The 22,941-nt window shown below is 43.7% G+C and overlaps 1 protein-coding gene across 1 annotated transcript; it reads left to right on the plus strand.

The window, feature by feature from the left end:
- The first annotated feature begins 2,295 nt into the window (after positions 1–2,295).
- On the plus strand, positions 2,296–21,313 carry LOC117347640 (melanoregulin-like). Its single transcript, XM_033918824.1, has 5 exons — positions 2,296–2,616; positions 8,522–8,681; positions 11,428–11,518; positions 13,867–14,033; positions 20,564–21,313. The coding sequence occupies exons 1-5, from the start codon at positions 2,525–2,527 to the stop codon at positions 20,795–20,797; spliced, it is 744 nt and encodes a 247-aa protein (XP_033774715.1). The 5' UTR covers positions 2,296–2,524; the 3' UTR covers positions 20,798–21,313.
- The last annotated feature ends 1,628 nt before the right edge of the window (positions 21,314–22,941 follow it).

A 22,941-nucleotide genomic window follows, 5' to 3' on the forward strand; every position in this document is an offset into this window, starting at 1 on the left:
GGAAGAAGCTAGCTTCATCCTTCCTTCTTCACCCCCCCACGGGTTTACAGAGATGACTATTCTTAGCAACCATGTGGCTAAAGTTTCAAGTTTAATCAAATTTGATAAATCGCTTATTACATACTAAGTGAGTAACAATAAAATATACGTTATACAGCTTTAAAAGGGGATAAAAACAAACTGACAAAACAGACAGACTCAGATACATAAGGGAAGGGAAAAGAGAGGGAAAAAGTTACAAAATTACTATTATTCAGATGAGAAGAAAGGAAAAGCCAAATAGGGAAAAAAACATAAGGATTGGGATAAAATTGTTAAAATGGATTGTTTAAAGATTAAAAGAAGCTTTAAAGAGAAAAGTTTTTAAATTGGTTTTAAATATATTGAGGTCTTTAACTTCTCTTATGTATAAAGGCAGGGCATTCCAGGTAAGAGGGGCCATATGTTTTTCCTGGAGAATCTGGAATGGATTTCCTATAACAATGAAGCAATATGCTCCCTCTATTTACACCCTCTAGCCTCTGCCAGTTAGGCTCCTGCTCTTACTCTTCATCCCAGTGGTCATGTATTGCAGTAATCTAAACTTGAAGTAACAGTGGTATGCATAATTACTTAACATATTTTCCTGATCAAATGTGGTCAAAGGCCATTTGACATGAAATGTCTTTAGGGCATCTGCACTGGACCTATTTTATTCCCATAAAAATTTGAATCAGTAAGATGGACTGGATGTGGACTGTCACCTATGCAGTATTAATGTTTAAAGATCTTTCTGACAAAATTCTACTGCATACTATTCAAAACACTACACGGAGACAGTCCATCATACTTGAACAATCGCCTCATCCAAGCACCCACTACCAGACACAGAAAAACGCACTCCCCATTCATACCCCCCCCAATCAAGGAAGTCAAAAGAACAAAACTACACGACGGCCTCCTAGCCACTCAAGCCGCAAGGCTGGACAACCAGATCTCCAACCTTCTGATGACCACCCCAGACTATAGGACGTTCAGAAAAGAAATAAAAACCACACTTTTCAAGAAATTCCTGAAGCAGCAATAACACCACGACCTCTTAGTAACTCTAAAACTGACATTAGATCTACCCATTACCGCACTAATAATAACAAAAGAACCTCCACTGTGACCACCTATTAATTCTTTTACAAACCACCTCACCCACAACAACACGTTAAATGTTTATAAGATCTACAACTTACCTCTCTAGCTAATCATTGTAACTCTGCTTTTTTAAATTAACCTTTTGTAATCCGCCTTGAACCGCAAGGTAATGGCGGAATAGAAATCCCTAATGTAATGTAATGTAATGTAACATCTCATTTGCTATCATCACTGTGGACATCAGGATTGATGGTGCTTCTGGATTGATTGTCATCAGTTCTTCCTTCCTTGCCATCGCCTTAGTCTATGTAAAGGGAAACCTGAACAGCTGAAGAACATTTGCTTATCAGAGCCCCATGAAGGAAAATAGTGATAACTGTAAAGGCCTACAGCACGGATAGCTGAAGAGGAGCTGGATAAAAGTAGTGTGATCAGAAAAGATATGGGGTGTTATTTCATTAAACTAGAAGAAATACAGTATAATTTATTTTTTTAACATAAAAAGTAGACCTCACAGCTGGGTGCAAGGTAAAGGGCCTTTGATTTGAGATAGTCTTTCTGTGGCATAACCACAGTGGTTTACATTTATTCTATGCAGGTACTTTCTCTGTCCCTAATAGGCTCACAATCAGTTTTGTATCTGGACCAATAGAAGGTTCAACAATTTGACCAGGCTACTCTTAATGAGTAGTACAGTGGCCTGAGAACTGGGTTCAATTCCCCACTGCAGCAACTTGTGACTCTGGGTAAGTCACTCAGCCTTCCATTTTCCCAGGTAGAAAATAAGTACCTGTATACTCTATGTAAACCACTTTGATTATAACCACAGAAAGGCAGTATATCAAATCCTATCCCCTTTCCCCTGTAGATAGTATGAAAAACGCAGAAGTGAGTGTTCAGACACTGACTTAAAATGCAGTCTTTGTTTCAGCTAGAAAGTAACATTGAATGCAGAAGTGGTGGTAGACTAGGGAAATAGTGGTTTCTTACCTTGATAGAAACAGCTGAAATTGGAAGGGGGGAAGGGGCTATCATTGTGTAGCTGGACTGCTGGCAGGATGCAGGCTGTAAAGAAGCTGAGCCCTGAAATGGAGGTGGTGGGAGAGTGGAAGGCAATAGGAATGTTCCTGCATCAGCCTTTTAGCTTGAGGCAGAAGGAGACGAAACAGGCTCCAAGTTCACATGATTCCCCCTGACGTGCTAGGGATAAGAGAGCTCTTCTCTTGACCGTGCATTGCTTGTATGCAAGTGGGTGAATGTGGGTAGGAAATGGAATGGACAGCTCTGGCATACAACGCCAGTGCTTTCTTCAACTCCTTGATTCCATTTAGTTGTCTTTCCTGGTATTTTGTTTTCTGCCCTTCTTAAACTGGGATTTGTCCACGGCCTGTGGAAGAAGATGGAACGAAGGAATGCATTCTACCGTGCGTTTTACGCCTGCTGCCGCTGCCGTGATGGCTATGAGGAAGTGGAGAAAAGTGCTCTGATAAGGTAACAACTAACTAGAGAGAAAAAAAGACGATTCAAGAGCAGTGCTCTCAAACTCGCGCCCTGGGGGGGCAACATGCGGCCCGTCAAGTACTATTTTGAGGCCCTCGGTATGTTTATTATAATCACAAAATAAAATAAAACAGTTTCTTGATCATTTGTCTCTTTAGCTATAAATTACAATATTATTATTAAGACTTTGCCAAAAGGAAAGATTTATAAACTGTAAAGAGTTTTACCTCATGCAAAACTGTCATTTCTTTAATAAGACATTAGCTATTTTTTTCTGAGGCCCTCCAAGTACCTACAAATCCAAAATGTGGCCCTGTAAAGGGTTTGAGTTTGAGACCACTGGTCTAGAGCTACCCTAAGGGAGGGGGTCATTGAAGTGGAATCCCCCTTCTGATAGGAGCACAGAAGGATGGGCTTTATATGGAATTTTTAGGATTCATCCATATCGGCATTAGAATTGTACAGAAATTAGCCAGATCTGAATGCAGTTCTCTAGGTGAAAAATAGCCTTCCATTTTACAAAGAAAGTACATCACCTCAGATTTGGTTCCTTATACCAGTGGTTCCCAACCCTGTCCTGGAGGAACACCAGGCCAATTGGGTTTTCAGGCTAGCCCTAATGAATATGCATGAAGCAAATTTGCATGCCTATCACTTCCATCATATGCAAATCTCTCTCATGCATATTCATTAGGGCTAGCCTGAAAACCCGATTGGCCTGGTGTTCCTCCAGGACAGGGTTGGGAATCACTGCCTTATACCAATGATTTCTCTCTGCCTTCATAGGATTCTCCAGATGTATTGTACATAAGAACATAAGTTACCATATTGGGACAGAATGAAGGTCCATCAAACCCAGTATCCTGCTTTCAACAGTAGCCAACCTAGGTCACAACTACCTGGCAAGATCCCATAAAGTGAAACAGATTTTATGCTACTTATCCTAGGAATAAGCAATGGATTTCCCCAAGTCCATCTTAATAATAGTTTATGGACTTTTCTTCCAGTAAGTTATCCAAACTTTTTTTTTTTTTTTTTTTATTTAAATCCTGTTAAGCTAACTGCTTTCACCACATTGTCTGGCAACAAATTCCAGAATTTAATTACACACTGAGTAAAGAAATATTTTCTCTGGTTTGTTTTAAATCTACCACTAAGTAGCTCATTGCAAGCCCCCAAGTCCTAGTATTGTATATTTGGAAAGAATAAACAAGTGATTCACTCCACTCCACTCAGTATTTTATAGACCTCTATCATATCCCCTTTGAGCTGTCTCTTGTCCAGGCTGAAGAACCCAGTTGCTTTAACCTTTCCTATAAGTGGTGGCTGTCAGAAATGCATTCTTCACTGAGTCTGATACTTGTATGGACCAGATAAGATTTATCTGAAGATGAGGACCTGTGACCTAGAGAATGACATGGGAACAAATGTTTCCCTATCCCCATGGGAACTCATTGTCCCGTTCACACGAGTTCTTTTCCTGTCCCTGATCCATTCCTGCAAGCTCCGTCCTCATCTGCACAAGCCTCAAATACTTTAAAATCATAAGTGTTCGAGGCTTGTGTGGTTAAGGCAGAGCTTACAGGAATGGGACAGTGACAAAACGGTTCATAGACAACGGCACGAAAGACAAAGGCGCGCGCCGACAACTGAGCGCAAGGCGGAGGCGCGCGCCGCTCAAAAATACAGTTTTTAGGGGCTCCGACGGGGGTTTTGTTGGGGAACCCCCCCCCCCACTTTACTTAATAGACATCGCGCCGGCGTTATGGGGGGTTTGGGGGGTTGTAACCCTCCACATTTTACTGTAAACTTAACTTTTTCCCTAAAAACAGGGAAAAAGTTAAGTTTTCAGTAAAATGTGGGGGGTTACAACCCCCACACCCCCCACAACGCCCCCACAACGCGGCGCGATGTCTATTAAGTAAAGTGGGGGGGTTCCCCCCACATGCCCCCCCCGTCAGAGCCCTAAAAACAGTAATTATGAGCGGCGCGCGCCTCCGCCTTGCGCTCAGTTGTCGGCGCGCGCCTTTGTCCCAGCGCGCTTTTGACCTGACACCGACAAAACTCGTGGGGACGGGGCAGAGAAATTTAGTTCCTGCGGGGACGGCGACACATTTGTCCCTGTGTCATTCTCTGCTGTGAACTCTTGCCTCTTCTCTAGTTGTTATATACCCTGTTTCCCCGATGATAAGGCAGGGCCATCAAATAAGACAGCCCCCCCTTTTTAGAAAAAAATGTAAAATAAGGCACCCCCCCGCAAATAAGCCACCCACCGATACCTGCGCTTACCCGAATCGGGTGGTACGGTGGGTGACTCCGTGTGGTCCCTCCGTCTACCGTATTTGCCTCCATGGCTGCGTGCCGCGCCTCGTCATGAAGTGAAGAGGAGGAAGTGACAGGACTGCAGCGCGCGCACGTGACTCCGCGCAAGGAAACACAGGCAGCTTCCCTCATCCCTCCCTAACGGAGACTGCAGGAGTTTGTTCACGGCCAGAACATCCAAAAGTGAGACACGCAGACAGGTTTCTTTTGCTGTGAGCAATACCACTTACTGTATATAAAGCCTGTTTAAAATGCATACGGTATATAAACAATGGTTTCACCTTGTCAAGTCCCCTCTGATGCTGCACTACAGAATAATCTCTTTACTGTGTTTCCCTGATGGAGAACATTGGGGACATTAAATGGTACAGTATATGGTATGACGGATAAAGCTGGCCATACACGGTACGATTTTTCGGCCGACCGATTCTTCAGCCGACCGCTTTCTTCCTCCAACGAACGCATTGCGAACGTACCTCTCGCGAACGTAATAAAATTCTGTTTTTTTTCAACAATAACTGTGTACTGTAGTCTTCTTCATGGGTAAATAAGGCATCCCCCCGAAAATAAGCCCTAGAGCATATTTTGGCCTTCCAAAAAAAATAAGACAGTGTCTTACCATCGGGGAAACAGGGTACCAGGTTGGAAAATCTCCCTTATGAAGAAAGACTGAACATGGTGTAAGGGTGTTTTAGTTTGGCGATGACTGAGAAGGGATATGATAAAGGGACTCAGAACTGAGTTTAGCTAACATCTTTCTTAGTACATCGAATAGCAGCCTATAAAAGCTCAATAAACATAGTTCAAGGTATAGTAGATATTTTTCTCTCCCTGGAGGACTCGCACTCTAAACCCCTTTTTTACAAAGCTGTGCAGCAAAAGCCCCAAAGACCTTTAAATCCTGATGGGCTTCGGCGTAGTTACCGCAAAGGCAGCCACTAGCGTAGCTTTGTTAAAAAAAAAAAAAGGAGGTGGGGTAAGTTTGTACCTGGGGTACTAGAGGGATAAGTGACTTGTTCAAGATGGGGAGGAGCAGCAGTGGGATTTGAACCCTGACTTCATTGGTTCTCAGCCTGCTGATCTAGCCACAATTGGGATGGTGCAGGTTGTTTATGCTTTCCAAACCGTACCAGAACAATGAGGTACTCTACAAAACTAACAGGTTTAAAACAAAATGTGTGAAGTATTTTTTTTTGCTCTATGAACAATCAAACTATAGAATAAATTGCCAAAAGATATAGTTACAGCATTTAATATAACTTGATTTAAAAGAGGTTTGGACAAATTTCTGGAGGAGGGTTCAAGTTTCAAGTTTCAAGTTTATTATATTATTTGATTAAACACTTTTCAGAATACAAAGCGTTTTACAAAGAAATAAAATTAAATTTCTAAAATCACAAATACATTGTAATTAAAATTAACTACTTTAAATTAAAAATAAAAACAAACTGGGGTAAACAATCCACATGAAACAATAGGAAAGGGGGAAGAAAGAAAAAAAATACAATTTATAAAAAAAAAAAATAAATAAGCAGGTTGGGTTAGTACATAGGGAAGGTATGAAGAGAAGAAGAAGAAAAAGAAAAAAGAAAAAAAAAATTTAGAGAACTAGAAAATCTAAAGAGAAGGGGAATTTCTATATCTACTGACTAAAAATTATCTCTCAAGCGAGGGAGGGAGGTGCAAGGAATGGATCTATTCTTTCGATCTGCTGGATAAATCCCAGTGACTCAGAATGGCCACTGTCAGAGGCAGGGTGCTGCTGAGCATAATGGACCTTTAGTCTGACCCAGTATCTTATGTTCTTTGGTCTAGCTATCACAAACAGCAGGAAGTTAGTTATTTTCTCCTTTAGACCCTCTGCATTGCCTCTCATGCTAATGTAAAACTATCTAGATAGTGCATCTGAACATCCCTATGGACTACAGCACTTTCCAGACAGTTCCTCTGACTATCTTTGCAGACCACCTCAGCATTCTTCAGATAGTGCCTTATAGACTGCCTTGGCATTATTTGGCTACAGTTTATTAAAAACTTAATAAACCGCCTAGCCTAGGATTCAGGCGGTTTACAATTATGCTCAATCAACAAAAGTAGAGATGAAGGAGATGCTTCAACTGGGTCTTTATTGTACCAAAACAAACATCAGACTCAACACAGCCTGTGTTTCGGCACCTTCAGTGCCTTCCTCAGGAGTCAAGCTATATTCTGTTTGGAGAATGCACTTCATATAATGGTATAAAAAAAAAAAGGCTCAAACACCACAATATCAATCTCTTATGTCCAAATGAATCAAGCTATCACGAAACATAACACTCATTGATCTAAAGCAGTAGTCTCAAACTCAAACCCTTTGCAGGGCCACATTTTGGGTCTGTAGGTACTTGGAGGGCCTCAGAAAAAAAATAGTTAATGTCTTATTAAATAAATGACAATTTTGCATGAGGTAAAACTTTATAGTTTATAAATCTTTCCTTTTAGCTAAGTCTTAATAATAATATTGTAATTTATAGCTAAAGAGACATATGATCAAGAAACTGTTTTATTTTACTTTTGTGATTATGATAAACATGCCGAGGGCCTCAAAATAGTATCTGGCGGGCCACGAGTTTGAGACCACTGATCTAAAGGGTCAGTTTCATCAGTGGGGGGAAGGGCCTGGGAAGTTCTTGTAAAAATTATGCAAATGCTGGCTAATATCCCGTGATGGCACCTAAGCAGGCCAAATTAGGAAAGCTATTGAGTTGTCCTAAATTTGCCTACTTAGCTATGTGGATATTGGCACAAAATATTTCCAGCATTCACAGCACTGTCCCCTTTACCCCCTGACTGGCACACTTTTATGGCCAGTCAGAGCTGATATTCAGTGGCATAGCCCAGTTAAGTGCTGCTGAATGTTAGCAGTTCGGTAGCCCTGAGTGATTCAACCAGGCCGGAGCCTTTTCCTCCCACTTAAGTCACTTTGGATACTGGGCCTAGAGAGTCATACAACACTGTTATTGGGGCTTGGAGTTGAGGTGCAGCAGTCTTTTTCATCAGAAAAATAACTAGCAAGTCTTAAAAAGTGCGATGTGCGGTGGAGGCATGGCATAGTGGTTAGAGTAGCTGCCTCAGCACCCTGAGGATGTGAGTTCAATTCCCCTGCAGCTCCTTGTGACTCTGGGGAAGTCACTTAACACTTCATTGGACCAGATTCAAAATAAGTACCTGTCTACAAACATGTAAACTGCTTTGATTGCAACCAAGCAGAAAAATCAAGTCCCATTCCCTTTACCCTTTACTGAACCATCTACAATCATTTGAGGCCAGGCTTCCCATCTGCCATCAACGTTGGGTTATTTTGGATAGGGTGGGGTATTTTATATACTGTTAGTGTCAGTTTGAATCTCTGTGCAAATGTCTCAGACATTCCCTAAATCCACACTTCACCCTGGCCTTGATCAGAGCTTTCCAGCAATGGATGGGCATCTGAATGTGTTGAACCCAGAGGGACCTACCTTGCTTGTAAAGGCCTGTACTGGAGCTCTGTGGGAGGTGTTTCATGTTTGTAACCCCTATGAGCTTAATTTTTCAGTGATACACAGCTGTACTTCAACCGAGAGGCGAAGCGGAAGTGGGCAGAAGAGGAAAACCTCTGGAATGAGCCCCAGGATGTGTCTCACACTGAGCGGGATGATGACAGGGAACTGTACAACCTTCTGCAGAGAAGATCCAAGACCCGCCAGGGTTCTGAGGTCAGATGCCTTCTCCCTTCTGACATTTTGTATGAGGCAAACTTTACCCAAGATATGGAGCTTGGGTTTTAATTTTATTCACCTATGTTGTAGTATTCAAAGTATCATTACCTTGTTCCACTACAGAAATGGCGGCACTGTCTTTGTATGTGATTTTGAGTGTGTAGTATGCTTTGTATCCACTTTTTGGAAAGAGTTCATTAATACAGCATGGCCCGTGTTTCTTAGCCTGTGATCTGCTCCTGAAAATCTATTTATAGAAGGTGAAACCATCCTGAATTGAAAGGAGACAGCCGTGAGAAATCCTCATATCAGCAGCACCCTACCTCCCAAGACTCAGAGGGCAGTTAGTGGACTACAGTAGTCACAATCTATGGAGTTGTGTAACACCTAACTACATCCCCTGTTGGCCTCCACTGGACAGATGGGGGTGAGCTGGTTTTCTGGCATTAAGTGGGGCATATGTGGGAACAGTGGCAGGTCATCAAGACATGTGTAATTCGGTAGCTATGTCAAGCCTGCACCACCTGTCCCTTCCCAGCAGGATGACGCAGAGGCATCACCTATCCCATTTCTCAGGGCTCCTCACCATGGCATGGCATGCTGATGTCATTTACAACCCTCGCTTTTAACATTGTGATCTCAACACTGTATTAAAAGCTTACTTCTAAAGCTGACCAGATCAAAACTGGCTCTCTGCTCACCCCTCGTGCTTTCTAACCCCAAAGAAAATTCCCTTATAGGCAATGATTGGTCTGTCCCTCATGTTCTTCATGAACCTTTGGCAACATGCATCCTACAATCCCTGGTATGAAAAGTCTCATCTATACTATGGCGGCTTCTCATGGATGGAGAAAGAAATGTTTCTGTTAATCCAACCCAAATCAGACTTAAGCAAGCTGAAGTATAGAGAAAAAAAAAGTGATCTGTCTGGACCTGCTTGTTGACAGCTGTGGCATAGTTTAAAACTGAGGCAGAGGGCCTGCCAAGGGTCATACGGAAAGTGAATTGTGCTGGGCTTGAAACTTGGATTGAGAAGAGTAGAGTTTGGGTGCCTTCAGTGTCACAGTTCTAGTGCACCTTGTTCACACTCTTGTGTACGGTCTGAAGTTTTCTGCAGGGTTACCGGAGACTGAGCTTTGACACTAGTGCACCTCACTCTCACTCTTGCGAATAGTGGGGTTTTTTTTCTGCTCTGTTACTGGAGGATAAGCTTCGTTCTGACATAGAAACATGATGGCAGATAAAGGTCAAATGGCCCATCCAGCCTGCCCATCCGCAGTAACCATTATCTCTTCCTCTCTCTAAGAGATCCCACGTGACTATCCCAGGCTTTCTTGAAATCAGACACAGTCTCTGTCTCCACCACCTCTCCTGGGAGACTGTTCCATGCATCTACCACTCTTTCTGTAAAAAAGTACCGTATTTTCACGCATATAACGCGTGCGTTATACACGATTTTACAAACCGTGCATAACCGTGCGCGTTATACGTGTGAGCGCGTTATCCCCTTTTTTTTTTACATAGTTCCCCCCCCCGACGTCCGATTCACCCCGCAGGACCGCTCGCACCCCCACCCCGAAGGACCGCTCGCGCTCGAACACGCACCCGCACCTGCACCCCCACCCCGAAGTACCGCTCGCACCCCCACAGCCTCCCCACCCCCATCATGTAGAAGCTGCCTACCTGCCTACCTGACGTCAGAGAAAGGGCGGGACCGCCGGAAGAGGAAGCAGCGTAGACGCAGTGCTAAGAGAAGGGGCAGGACCGCCGACAGAGGAAGCAGCAGGACGACGGTAGGCAGCTTCTACATGATGGGGGGATGCGAGCGGTCCTTCGGGGTGGGGGTGCGGGTGCGAGCGCGAGCGGTCCTTCGGAGTGGGGGTGCGAGCGGTCCTGCGGGGAGGTGAATCGGACGTTGGGGGGGGGCATCAGGTTTTCAGGGTGGGGACAGGACTTCAAGGAGGGATAGGACTTCAAGGGGGAGAGGAGAGTCGGGCTAAAGGAGAGTCGGGCTGGCCAGAGGAGAGTCGGAGCGGGCGAAAGGAGAGTCGGGCAGCGAAGGGAGAGTCGGGGCGGCATGCGCAGTATACGGGTGTGCGCTCTATATTAAATTTTTTTTACATAAATTTGTGTTCCCCGCGCGCTATACCCGTGTGCGCGTTTTACACGGGTGCATGGTATATGAGTGAAAATACGGTATTTCCTTAGATTACTCCTGAGCCTATCACTTCTTAACCCTTTCAGGACCATAAGGATCGTAGGCCAATTTTTGTGGTTTTGACGACATTTTTATGGTAAAAAGGGCTTGCAGATGCCAAAAAATTGATTTTTTTTTGTGAAATATCATTATTTTTATTTAAAAAATCACACTTCTGGCTTATGGACAGTGTGGCAAGTGAATCTTCTCGTCAATCTGGCAACGACGCTAATGAATGAATGTCGGAACCAGTTTGTTTACATAAAGGCAGTATCCTATGGAATCCGTACATATCAAATTTAGAACTGTAGACTATCCCAATCAAAATGTATAGGATTTTAAAGTTATGGGACAAATATGTCCCTTGGTCCTGAAAGGGTTAACTTCATCCTATGCCCTCTCATTTCAGAGCTTCCTTTCAAATGAAAGAGACTCAACTCATGCGCATTTTCATCACATAGGTATTTAAATGTCTCTATCATATCTCGCCCCTCCCGCCTTTCATCCAAAGCATACAGATTGTGTATGGCCTCTTGTTCTTTGCAGGGATACCGGAGGCTGAGCTTTGACATTGGTGCACTTCGGCAGGTGCGCAGAGACTTGAAATACCGCTGGAAGATGATCCTAGAGACTTTAGGTGAGGAGTGCAAAGGAAAGGGGAACATGTGGATTGAAATGGGGGAGGGGAGATAGGGCAAGGAGAGGACAAAAAGGGGACAGCAAGGTCATTGCCATAATCTGGTGCTACGATACACCCAGACTCTTTAAGTTAAATAACACAACAAAACTGGGACAGAATAGCACCATAGCTCCTGTCCCCTGTGCCCAAATAAACAGGACTTACGTAACCAGATAGATTTAGGATACAGCATTCCTGCCGACTGCCAAGGAATTCAAAGCATTGAGCTGCCAGACACAGTGTGATATGGACACCCAGTGCTTTCTAGTTCTGTGTTCTAACCTTTGACCTTGAGACAGACACACAAACAAACACATTATACACATGCCCCAAAACACACACATGCCTACCTTGCCTTTTGGAAGAAGATTAAACATAGCTCTTCTTCTTTCTATAGCCAACCTCCTATCCGTCACCTCTTCCTCTAACAATTGGGCTTAAAAATGCAAAGTCAAGAACTTGATTTAATTTTATTGTAAACCGCATAGATTCCTTGAAGAGAATTGTGGTATATAAGACACTAGTATTGTATACATACAAAAACACAAACACACACACACAATCTCTTCCCCATCCAGAAAAGCGTGTTAACTGCTGGATACCAGCTGTATTGTAAGTAGCACTCTGCCATGTTTCTAGAAAAGGTTTGAAATGCATCCATTGGCCTCAAAGGAGAACACTTATGGAAAAAAGCAGTCATTAAGTATCATTTTGGCCCTCTCACTGCTTTGCTTTCAGCAGAGCCACCTTCGTCGTTTGGGAGTCTTACAACGAAATTTAGAAACAAAGCATTTGATGGCAGAAAAAAGACCATATGGCCTCTTCAACCTGTCCATCCAAACTAACAAACCAGTATCTTCTACAACCCCTTTTTCTCCCTCGGAGATCTTGTATTTTAAGCTATTGAAAACCAGAAGGCAATCAGATTGGAGAAAAAAAAAAATCAGACCCCAAAAATAATCTGAAATTTTAGTTGCATTGTGATCACCATGGGGGGAAAAAGACATCATAAGCCTTTGCAGAGATTAACATTGAAATATCTCAGCAGATTTGGCTAAACATTTCTTTCATTGGTCATCATTAATTAAAACACTCCCAGAGCCATTTTTATATAGGGCTCCTTTTACTAAGCTGCAATAGCGTTATTAGCGCACGCAGGATTTTAGTGCGCGCTAAACCCGCGCTTCGCAGCTAGAACTAACGCCCAGCTCAATGCGAAAACCGCTATCGCAGCTTAGCAAAAGCAGCCCATAATAATCTTTCAAGTACTCTAATTCTTGCACACACTTTTTGTGTTCACTTTGTGTTACTAATAAGTGTACTCAAGGCAGGATTAGCCAATAGACCAAGTAGGTACGTGCCTAGGGCCCGAATTAGTCAGGGGGACCCGATGAAGGAGGGCATCAACATTGGTTTTTCCCAAATGGCGATGGGCCCCTCCAGCATCGATTGGCAACACAGGCACCCCTCCCCTCCCCCGATCGGCATCACGGGCTCCACCCCGATCAGCAACGCAGCCCCCCACCCCCCATCGACGGAAAGTAGGACAAGCAAGCAACGTGGGTAAGAAAGGCAACGGGAACTGTAATTGTGCAAGCGGTGCTGCTTGCCCAAAGCTTCCCTCTGACGCAGCTTCCTGTTTCCGCCTGGGCGCATGGTGGGGTGGGGCGGGGCAGGGGGGCCCAGTGTACTTGTGTGCCTAGGGGCCCTCAACGAATTAATCCTGCCCTGAGTGTACTCCAAATTTTAAGTCCAGTTCCAAATTTTTCTAGTCATATAAACAAATGGGCAGCGTTAGCTTCAAAAACTATTTCCAGTTCAAAACTTTTCTAATTATTGCCTCCCCCCCCCCCCTTTTTACTAAGCAACAGAAGAGTTTTCTACCCCAGCCCAGAGAGTTATATGAGTGCTAAATTCTATGAGCATTGGAGCATTTAGCACTCCAGGCCACGGTAGAAACCTCTACCGGGGCTTAGTAAAAGGAGAGGGTGGCAGAGGTATATGATCAACGCGGGTTGCAAAAACTGTTAATATGGAGCTAGGAAAACAACTTTTTTAGACCTGGTGGGGCCACCATTTCGCTGAGAGCATTCAGGCTTCTTCAGGAGTTTAAGCTCAACTCCTTCATTCTAATTGCACAGAAGAAACAAGAGAAGCTGGAACTATATATACGTATGATTGATACATGATAGATATAATGACGATGCTAATTCCAGTTGGGTTTGTATAGAAAATATGCTGGTTTAGTGAAAAATTACAAGAAAATGAATCTTTCACTCTATTAATGCCTCTGGCTTATTACCCAGGGTTCAGTAGTGAAGCAGATGCCCTGCTAAGCGTGACTTCAAGCATGACTTATAAAAGCCTAAAGAATGCATCAGAGGCCTGGCGGCTGCTGCAGGCACTAGCAGAAAAGACGAGCATCTTTGAGCAGCAGCAGAGCAGCCCCCCTGAGAGATACCTCTTTGTGCTGGTTTGTACCTGCCATCTTTGACCCTTCCCCCAGCCTCTTACCTCAGTACTCCCCACTTACAGCACCCCCTGCAATGCGTGCAATATTCTTGTTGCATAGAAGTGCTGTGATTGGGATGTCTGTATGTTCATTTTCTGTGTGCAAAGCTAATACTTCTGCTACTACTATTTATTATTTCTATAGCATTACCAGATGCATACAATGCTGTACATTAAACATGCAAGAGATGGTCCCTGCTCGAAAGAGCTTACAATCTAATTATGACAGACACACTGGAAAAAATGGTGAATAGATATATGTACCGTATTTGCCGGCGTATAGGACGACTGGGCGTATAAGACGACCCCCCAACTTTCAGTTAAAAAATAGAGTTTTGTGTTATACTCGCCGTATAAGACGACCCCTTCTTCCGCACACCTTCTCTACCGCCCCGGGTGCAGCACAGCCGGCCAGGTCCCCTTACTTTTGTGGCACTTCCCCGACCGACCGACAACAGCCCCGGTCCGACAAACCTCCCTGCCCTTAACTGCGAATCTAAATTACCTTCTTACAGCTGCTGTAAGAAGGTATTTAGATTCGCGGCTACAGGGCAGGGAGGATTGTCGGACCCGGGCTGTTATCGGTCGGTCGGGGAAGTGCCACAAAAGTAAGGGGACCTGGCCGGCTGTGCTGCAACCGGGGCGGGGCGGCCGCCCCTCTCTCTTGGTACTCTCTCTCTCCTTACCTGCCATGCCTGCAGCAGAGCCGAACGGAAGTCTTCCCGACGTCAGCGCTGACGTCGGAGGGAGGTAGGGCTTTGTTTAAGCTTTGTTTAAGCCCTCCCTCCCCTCCGACGTCAGCGCTGACGTCGGGAAGACTTCCGTTCGGCTCTGTGCTGCAAGCAGAGAAGGTAGGGAGAAGAAGAGCCGCGCGACTGAGTACATCCAGCCCCGCAAGTAAGGGCATGTAAACTGTACCCGGCGTATAAGACGACCCCCGACTTTGGGGAGGATTTTAAGGTACTAAAAAGTCGTCTTATACGCCGGCAAATACGGTAGTTTATTTAGGGAAATACAAAGGGATGAAGGAGTAGAGAGGGCCAGGGATTACAGAGGGGATGACAGATGAATATGGTGCTATACAAGTCGGTGGGGTTAAGACTTAAATGCAGCTTTGAAAAAGTGAGCTTTTAGCCTGGATTTGAATACCGCCAGAGACAGAGCCTGATGTACCGAGTCAGGCAGGTTGTTCCAGGCATGTGGCGCAAAAAAGCAGAAAGGATGGAGTCAGGAGTTCGAAGTATAAACATAGAAATATGATGGCAGATAAAGGCCAAATGGCCCATCTCTAGCATCCACTATCTCCTTTTCTCCCTATAGGCCAGGGGTGTCAAACTCAATTACATAAGGGGTTGAAATCTAAACCACAGGCTAAGTCACAGGCTGAATTTTTTATTAAGATAGGGTTACAATCTCTCCAGCCCCACGCTGGCTCTGTGGTGTAAACAAAATAAATGAAAAAGACTTTTCTTCTCTTTTATGTCCTAGCTCACACTTGCTATCTAACACCAGCTCTGACAGGGTGCACATTTCACATCTGACATATTGTAATCACAAATAGGAAATAAAATTATTTTTTCTACCTTTTGTTGTCTGGTCATTATTCAAATCATGTTGGTTCCAGGCTCTGGTTTCTGTTTGTCTTCTGATAACTCGCTTGCCAGGGTCTCCTGCCCATTTGTCGTTTTCTTCTTTTTCGGTGCTAACTATTCATCTTCCATCTCTGTCCTCCCCTTCCATTTCCCTTCCCTACCGGAGGTCTAGCATCTTTCCTTTTTTTCGTCTCCATTGGCTCAGCGGACCTATTCAGAACTTATACCTGTTTTGACTTGGTATAAGTCAAAATGTATAAGTTCTGTCTGGCAGACAACTAAGTCTAGGTCAGCTCACCTCCCGCCCTATCCACTCCTCCAAAAACTCCCCTTTTTGCTCTTGGCGTACAGAGGCAGGGTAAAGGCCTAAGCTGGTTTTAGATACATCTAAATCCAGTTTTGATTATTGGTACTTGGATGATCTGTCTTTTTGATCATCCAAGTACTGACTTAGGCCACTTTTTTAAAAAAATTATGAGCCCCACAGTATCTGTGGGGAGCTTGAATTCCTCTTTTGCTGGAGTTTTCCTCCTGCTTCCTCACACTTCCTGGTTAAGTAGAACCAGAGCTGGGACCTTGTGCTATTTGTGCATTTGCTGAGAATATTTCCTGCACCCCCATTCACTGCCTCCACAGCTCTCCGAATGTGCAAGGAGTTGAACTGAGGTACCTCCAGAGGAAGGTTGTATGCTTTTGCCCCAGTACTGTTCCCTGCTCCTCAGAATGAAAACTCATGGTACCAGAATGTGATCACTACCACCAAAGGGTTCTTAACCCCCTCCCCCCTATTTTTTTTAATTTGTTTATAGAAATTTTCATATAAAATAGAATCAAATACAGTTATGCAGCACAAAACCAATATACAAAGTAAACAGCCCAAGATTCCCCAGAAAAACAACAAAATATAAAACAAATAATAAACCATCCCAATAAATCTCCCTTCACCAATCCTTCCACCCACCCCAAAGCAAAGAAAGCAAAAAACAATATAGTAACATTAAGTAGAGTGTAGTCTCCATCGAACATATGGTTCCCAGATCTTAGAATAAGCTACAAGAGTATTATGTCTCAATGCTGTCAATCTAGACATCAATTGCAAATAGTCCAGGCGAGAGTAAACAGTCTGAATAGAAGGTATAATGGGGGTACGCCAACACTGTACCAAAGCAAGACGGGCTGCTGTAAAAGCACAGGCCGCCAATTTCTGCTCAAGGGGAGTCAAGCCAGGAAGACCCACATTAAGTAAACATCATTCCAGCAATATACAGCAATGTTTATTCAAAAGCTTAACCAAAAAGCAACCCACCTGCTGCCAAAGAAAGAGAATGAACCACCTCCTCTACCTCAACAATTGTGATAGGTCTAGAAAGTCGGACCGCTTCCCCTTCAGAAAGAGCTTCCAATGGAATCTGATCTAGGTAATCCTCTAGGGAGACAGGCTTGGTAAAGATCACTATAAAACTGTAAAAAAAGCATTCCCCATGTCCTGGATAGAAGTACAAGTGCCCGTGAAATCAAGGATACCCAAAATATCATTTCTCGTGGCCCGAGTTTTAAATCTGAGCCAGGAGTCTATTACATCTATAGTTATACTCAAAATATTCTTGGCGCGTCTGACGTAAGGTCATTTCAATATTAGCCAGCTCTAAATTTTTCAAATCTAAGTGCAATTTGGCCAAGTGAGCATTTTCTTGAGCCGATCTACAATGCCCACGGACCCGCATTTCAAGATTCTGAAGTTCCTGCCTCTTTGCCAACTCAGCTCTCAGTTTCTCCTTCTTAACATTGGCTTGTAAGGCAATTACTTTCCCCCGGATCACCGCTTTCGAGGCCTCCCATAACAATATGGGATTGATCTCATTAATATCATTTAATTCAAGGTAGTCAGTAATATCCTTTGTCAATTGCTCCACAGAAGAGGGGTCCGCCAACAAACTATCATTGAACCGCCATTGAGTAGGTTTACAGGATCCCCCGCTGGCTGCCATAATCAGACTTAAGGAAGCATGATCAGCCAAGATAGTAGTATGAATCTCACATTACCGGACAGACCGACACAAAGCCCCATCCCCAAACCAATAATTAGTTCAAGTATCAATATTATGTACCGCGGAATGGAATGTATGCTCCCGCTCCCCAGGATGTTGAGCCTACCAAATGTCATCAGCCCCCAATGCAGAAGCGCTGCAATCCCTTTCGATCAATTGGGGCAACTGAGAACCGATGAGAGGAGCTATCAAATTGGGGATCCAATACCAGATTACAATCTCCCCCCACTAATAACATACCCTCTATGCAAGGCCGTAACATTTCATCAAGGTGTGTGAAAAATTCCCCTTGTCCCAAATTAGGAGCATATAAATTAAAAAGTGTATACACCTGATCTTCAATAGAGACACAAAGCAAAAGGTAACGCCCCTCAATTTCTCATTTCCATAAGTCACTACCTGAGCTCAATACCCCTCGTTTAAATCCCAAGAGCTCATACTGAGGCCCTTCAAGATCAAGTTTAGTTATTCATTTTCTTATATTGGTTCTCACAAGATTAAACAGTCCCTTTAAGACTTTATTTAGGTTAGCCAATCTTTGATTTATTTACAATTAGGACTTTTTGGCAACTGTTTAGTCCAGAAGGTTAGTTTTATGTGCTAATTTTGTTTCTCTTTAGTCACCCTGTACTTGCAAGCTATTATGAAAAAGAATGTCAGTCCCCTTAGTTTTTTTAGCATGTTGATTAGAAGCAAAATAAATGGTAGAAAATCCAGGGGGGCACAGCATATGTTCATGTATAGGCAGCAGGTGAGTCTTTTGCAGAAATACAATGTGGGCCCGCTGACGCGCCAGCTACTTATAAAGTAGATGACGCCTCATCGGGATATTAAGCCCTCATACATTGAGAGATAAAAGTTTCAAATCACCCATATGTCCAGAACCAAAGCAGAAAACCAACCATACACTCTACACCAAGCCCAAAATATTCCAAAACTACCACACCCAACCACACCCCCCAAGAACCCCCTCCTTCCACCCCTCCAGAATCCCCATACAAGAAAGCACTAAACAGAAAAACGCACTCCCATTACCCAAAGGAGGGAAGGGCCCTTCTCCATGTGCCTTCCCAGCTCAATGAACCAGCCACCCACCTTAGTGGAGGTGCCACTCGGAGCAGAGTATTCACCCATCCATACAGCCCTGTGACATCACTTCCCCCCCCCCCAATATTTTATGCCTAATATAGCAACTAGTAGGGAGGAAATGCTCCACAGAATAGATGTGGTCGCTCTTCAATGAAGGCTCTTGACAAAGTATTCAAAGGCAAGGAGGTAACATCAAACGAAAATCAGATTTGTCCACACACTCATTTTCTCAGTGATCAGTTACGGAAGCGAAAGCTGGACTCTGCGGAAACAAAACAGAAAGAAGATTGATTCATTTGAGCTTTGGTGCTGGAGAAGGATTTTAGGCATGGGTGAATACTGCCAAAAGAACTGACAAATTGATTCTGGACGAGATTAAACCAGCTATGTCACTCGAAGCGCAAATGATGAAGTTACAACATTCTTATTTTGGTCACACCATCAGAAGAGAGAGATCACTGGAGAAGGACATCATGTTTGGGAAGATCGAAGGAACTAGGCAATCAGATGGCTGGACACATTGAAAACAACCATGGGGATGATGCTGGAGGACCTTTCGGGACTAGCACAAAACCGATTTCTGTTTTAGATCCACAATTCATCATGTTGCTAGGATTCAAACATGAGTCGATGTCACCTATCAACAGCAACATTATATGCCTGTCTGTTTCCCCCCCCCCCTTACCCTTTACATACTGATACTTACCATCTGAGTTAGCGAGCTAATGTGTAATGTGATGACAGGTGAAACAATTTACTCTCCAACCCTGGTCAGGGTGGGCTTGATACACTTCATAACTCTGAGCCCTCCCTTTGAAGAATGTGGTAAAAAAATCTAAGTTAAATGCAGCATGAATTCTTCTAGTGACTCTCAGCTTGAGGTCATCAGAACAGCTCTGGATTTAACACAAGATCAGGTTTATTTGTTATCTGAAATCTATGTATATAGTTCATAAATACTCTTGGTGGGCATCTGAAGTAGCAAGTGTGTTAGAAGCTCCATATGACAAATGCTGAGAAGTCTGACCTTGGAGGACAGGCTGAAGGAGTTGATTTGTTTAACCTAAGGTACTGCTTCTCAAACTAGTCTTTGGGGGCCAATCTGATTTCCAGGATTTCCACAATTAAATTGCTTGAGAGACGTTTGCGTTCATGGTCTCCTATGTTTACAAATATGTTTCCTGTATATCCATTAGGGACAGCTGGAAAATTTGACTACTCAGGTGGTTCTGAGGACCACTGGTTAATTGGATGACCTCCTAGAATAGAGAGGTGTTTTAGATCAGTGGTATTCAAACCAGTCCTCGGGGACCACCTGGCTAGTTGGGTTTTCAAAATCTCTGTCATCCATATTCATTGTGGATATCCTGAAAACCCGACTGGTCAGGTGGTCCCTGAGGACTGGTGTGAATACCACTGTTCTAGACTATCCTTCAAAGGCCACAAACCTAGAACAGGAGATTTCTAGGCAGGCCTCCAAAGGCTCCAAAACTCGAACAAGGAGATATTCTAGGATCCTTCAAATGCCACAAACTATTGTAATATAAATGCAAATTAATCTGGTTCTCAGACCATATTTATAAAAATCTCTGATGAATATTTAAAATTCTGGATATTGTGAAAACTCACCTATCCTGGACCCCTCACAACCTGCTTCTTTGGAGAGACACTGGGACTGGGGCACTGCTCTCTGACTTTGGGCAAGGAGGGTTGTAGCCTAGGCAGCAGTGGTAGACTGTGAACTGTGTCTGTGTCCTTCCTAGGATCGATTGATCTTGTTGGATGTGGGAGAAGATTTTGTGTCCCGGGCCAGGCAACGCTATCCACCAGAGAGCAAGGAACAGCCCAAAGAAGAACACCCTGTCCTCGCCATAGAAGCTACCCCTGTCCTCATCATGCACACATCTGGCGAGGAACCAGCTGGGGGAGAAGAAGGGGACAAGTATGACTCCCTAGAGGGGGATGAGGAAAACCTTTTGGTTAATTTACTGGACTGAAGATCTAGAGCTCCCTGTCCCCTAACTACTGCATTCTTTAGTTCCTCCACTCCCACTGTGGAGGTCAGCCCTGGTAAAAGGAAATAATGCCTCTTTCAGTAGAATTCATCACATGCAAGTTACTAATTTTTATATTTAAAAGATGTGTTAGCAATAAAAAAAGGCTTGCTGCAGATCTAGAACACATGTGACTCCTTTACCCTTCTTGCCTCAAAAGCTTCGTCTCCTTGTCGCTGCCTGTGCTGAATCCTCTCCTCCTACAGCAATGCAGTTCTGTGTGTAGTGTGATAGGGGGATGCGGATACATTAATTTCTCAAAATGTAGTGGTGTCAGAAATGCTCTGATTGGTATGGGTGCCTGAGGTGTGCTCTCATATCATACTCAAGAACAATTGGCGTTCCTGAAAGGGTAACAGAGGTCCAGTTAAACTAGTCCCAGTTTACCCCAGCAAACCTCTAAGGATTTATAGAATCCATTTCTATAACACTAAAGTGAACTACATATCTTAGACACTAGACAGCGTTGTATAGTAACTATCTTAAATATAACTAATTACTGTACTTAAGTAAGATTTTACAGGGTAACATTTGTTACTTGTACTGAAATAATAAAGTCACCAATTTTCACTACTTTTATCTAGTTACATCTGATGCTTGTAGGTAAAAGAAAAAGTATAAGCAGAAGCAAGATGTAAATGATGATTCCTTAGTAAACCAGATCAAATAGCAAAACCTTATTATGCAAACAGTGGTCTTAAATTTTGCTATTCAGTGAATCTAACCTATAAGAACAGTGAAGTTGCCTGTGTATATTGAATCGGTTACTGGTCTCCAGCCAAAGAGAGCAGTGATGAGTTGGGTCACTTTGAACCAGCTTCAGCTTCATCTCCACTTCTTCAAAGTGACCCAACTCATCACTGCTCTCTTTGGCTGGAGACCAGTAACCGGTTCAATATTCACAGGCAACTCCACTGCTCTTATAGGTTAGATTCACTGTTGCGATGATGGTTCATAAGAACATAAGAACATAAGAAGCGCCATCTCCGGATCAGACCTTCGGTCCATCAAGTCCGGCGATCCGCACACGCGGAGGCCCTGCTAGGTATTCACCTGGCTTATTTTATAGCCAACCATATCTTTATATGCCTATCTCAAGGAGATATGCATCTAGTTTGCTTTTGAAACCTAGGACTGTCGATTCCGCAATAATCTCCCCTGGGAGAGTATTCCAGATGTCAACCACTCTCTGTGTGAAGCAGAACTTCCTGACATTAGTCCTGAACTTGCCCCCCCTTAGCTTCATTTCATGTCCTCTTGTCCGTGTCAAATTGGACATTGTAAATAATCTTCTCTGCTCTATTTTGTCAATTCCTTTCAGTATTTTGAAGGTCTCGATCATATCCCCACGCAGTCTCCTTTTCTCAAGGGAGAACAATCCCAGTGTTTTAAGTCGATCCTCATATTCCAGTTTCTCCATACCCTTCACTAGTTTAGTTGCTCGTCTCTGCACCCTCTCCAGCAGTTTTATATCCTTCTTTAGGTAGGGAGACCAATGTTGGACGCAGTATTCCAAGTGGGGTCTGACCATTGCCCTATAAAGCGGCATTATAACTTTCTCCGATCTACTCGAGATTCCTTTCTTTATCATGCCCAACATTCTATTTGCCTTATTTGCCGCTGCCACGCATTGTGCCGACGGCTTCAGGGTCCTATCTATCAGTACACCCAGATCTCTTTCTTGTTCACTTTTCCCCAGAGTTGCACCTGACATTCTGTACTCGTATTCCTTATTTTTACTGCCTAAATGCATTACCTTGCATTTCTCCACGTTGAACTTCATCTGCCATTTCTCCGCCCATTTTTCTAACCGACACAAATAGCTCTGGAGTTCCTCACTGTCCTCCTGCGATCTGATTGCCCGGCAGAGTTTTGTGTCGTCTGCAAACTTGATGATCTCACTGGATGTTCCGTTTTCCAGGTCATTGATATAAATATTAAAAAGGATCGGCCCAAGTACCGAGCCCTGGGGCACACCACTAGTCACTCTCTCCCAGTCGGAGAACTTCCCATTTATGCCCACTCTCTGCTTTCGGTTTTCCAGCCATTTGCCTATCCATCTTTGTATATCTCCCTCTATGCCATGG

Source organism: Geotrypetes seraphini, chromosome 13 (genome assembly GCF_902459505.1).
Source record: "Geotrypetes seraphini chromosome 13, aGeoSer1.1, whole genome shotgun sequence".
NCBI lineage: Eukaryota > Metazoa > Chordata > Amphibia > Gymnophiona > Dermophiidae > Geotrypetes > Geotrypetes seraphini.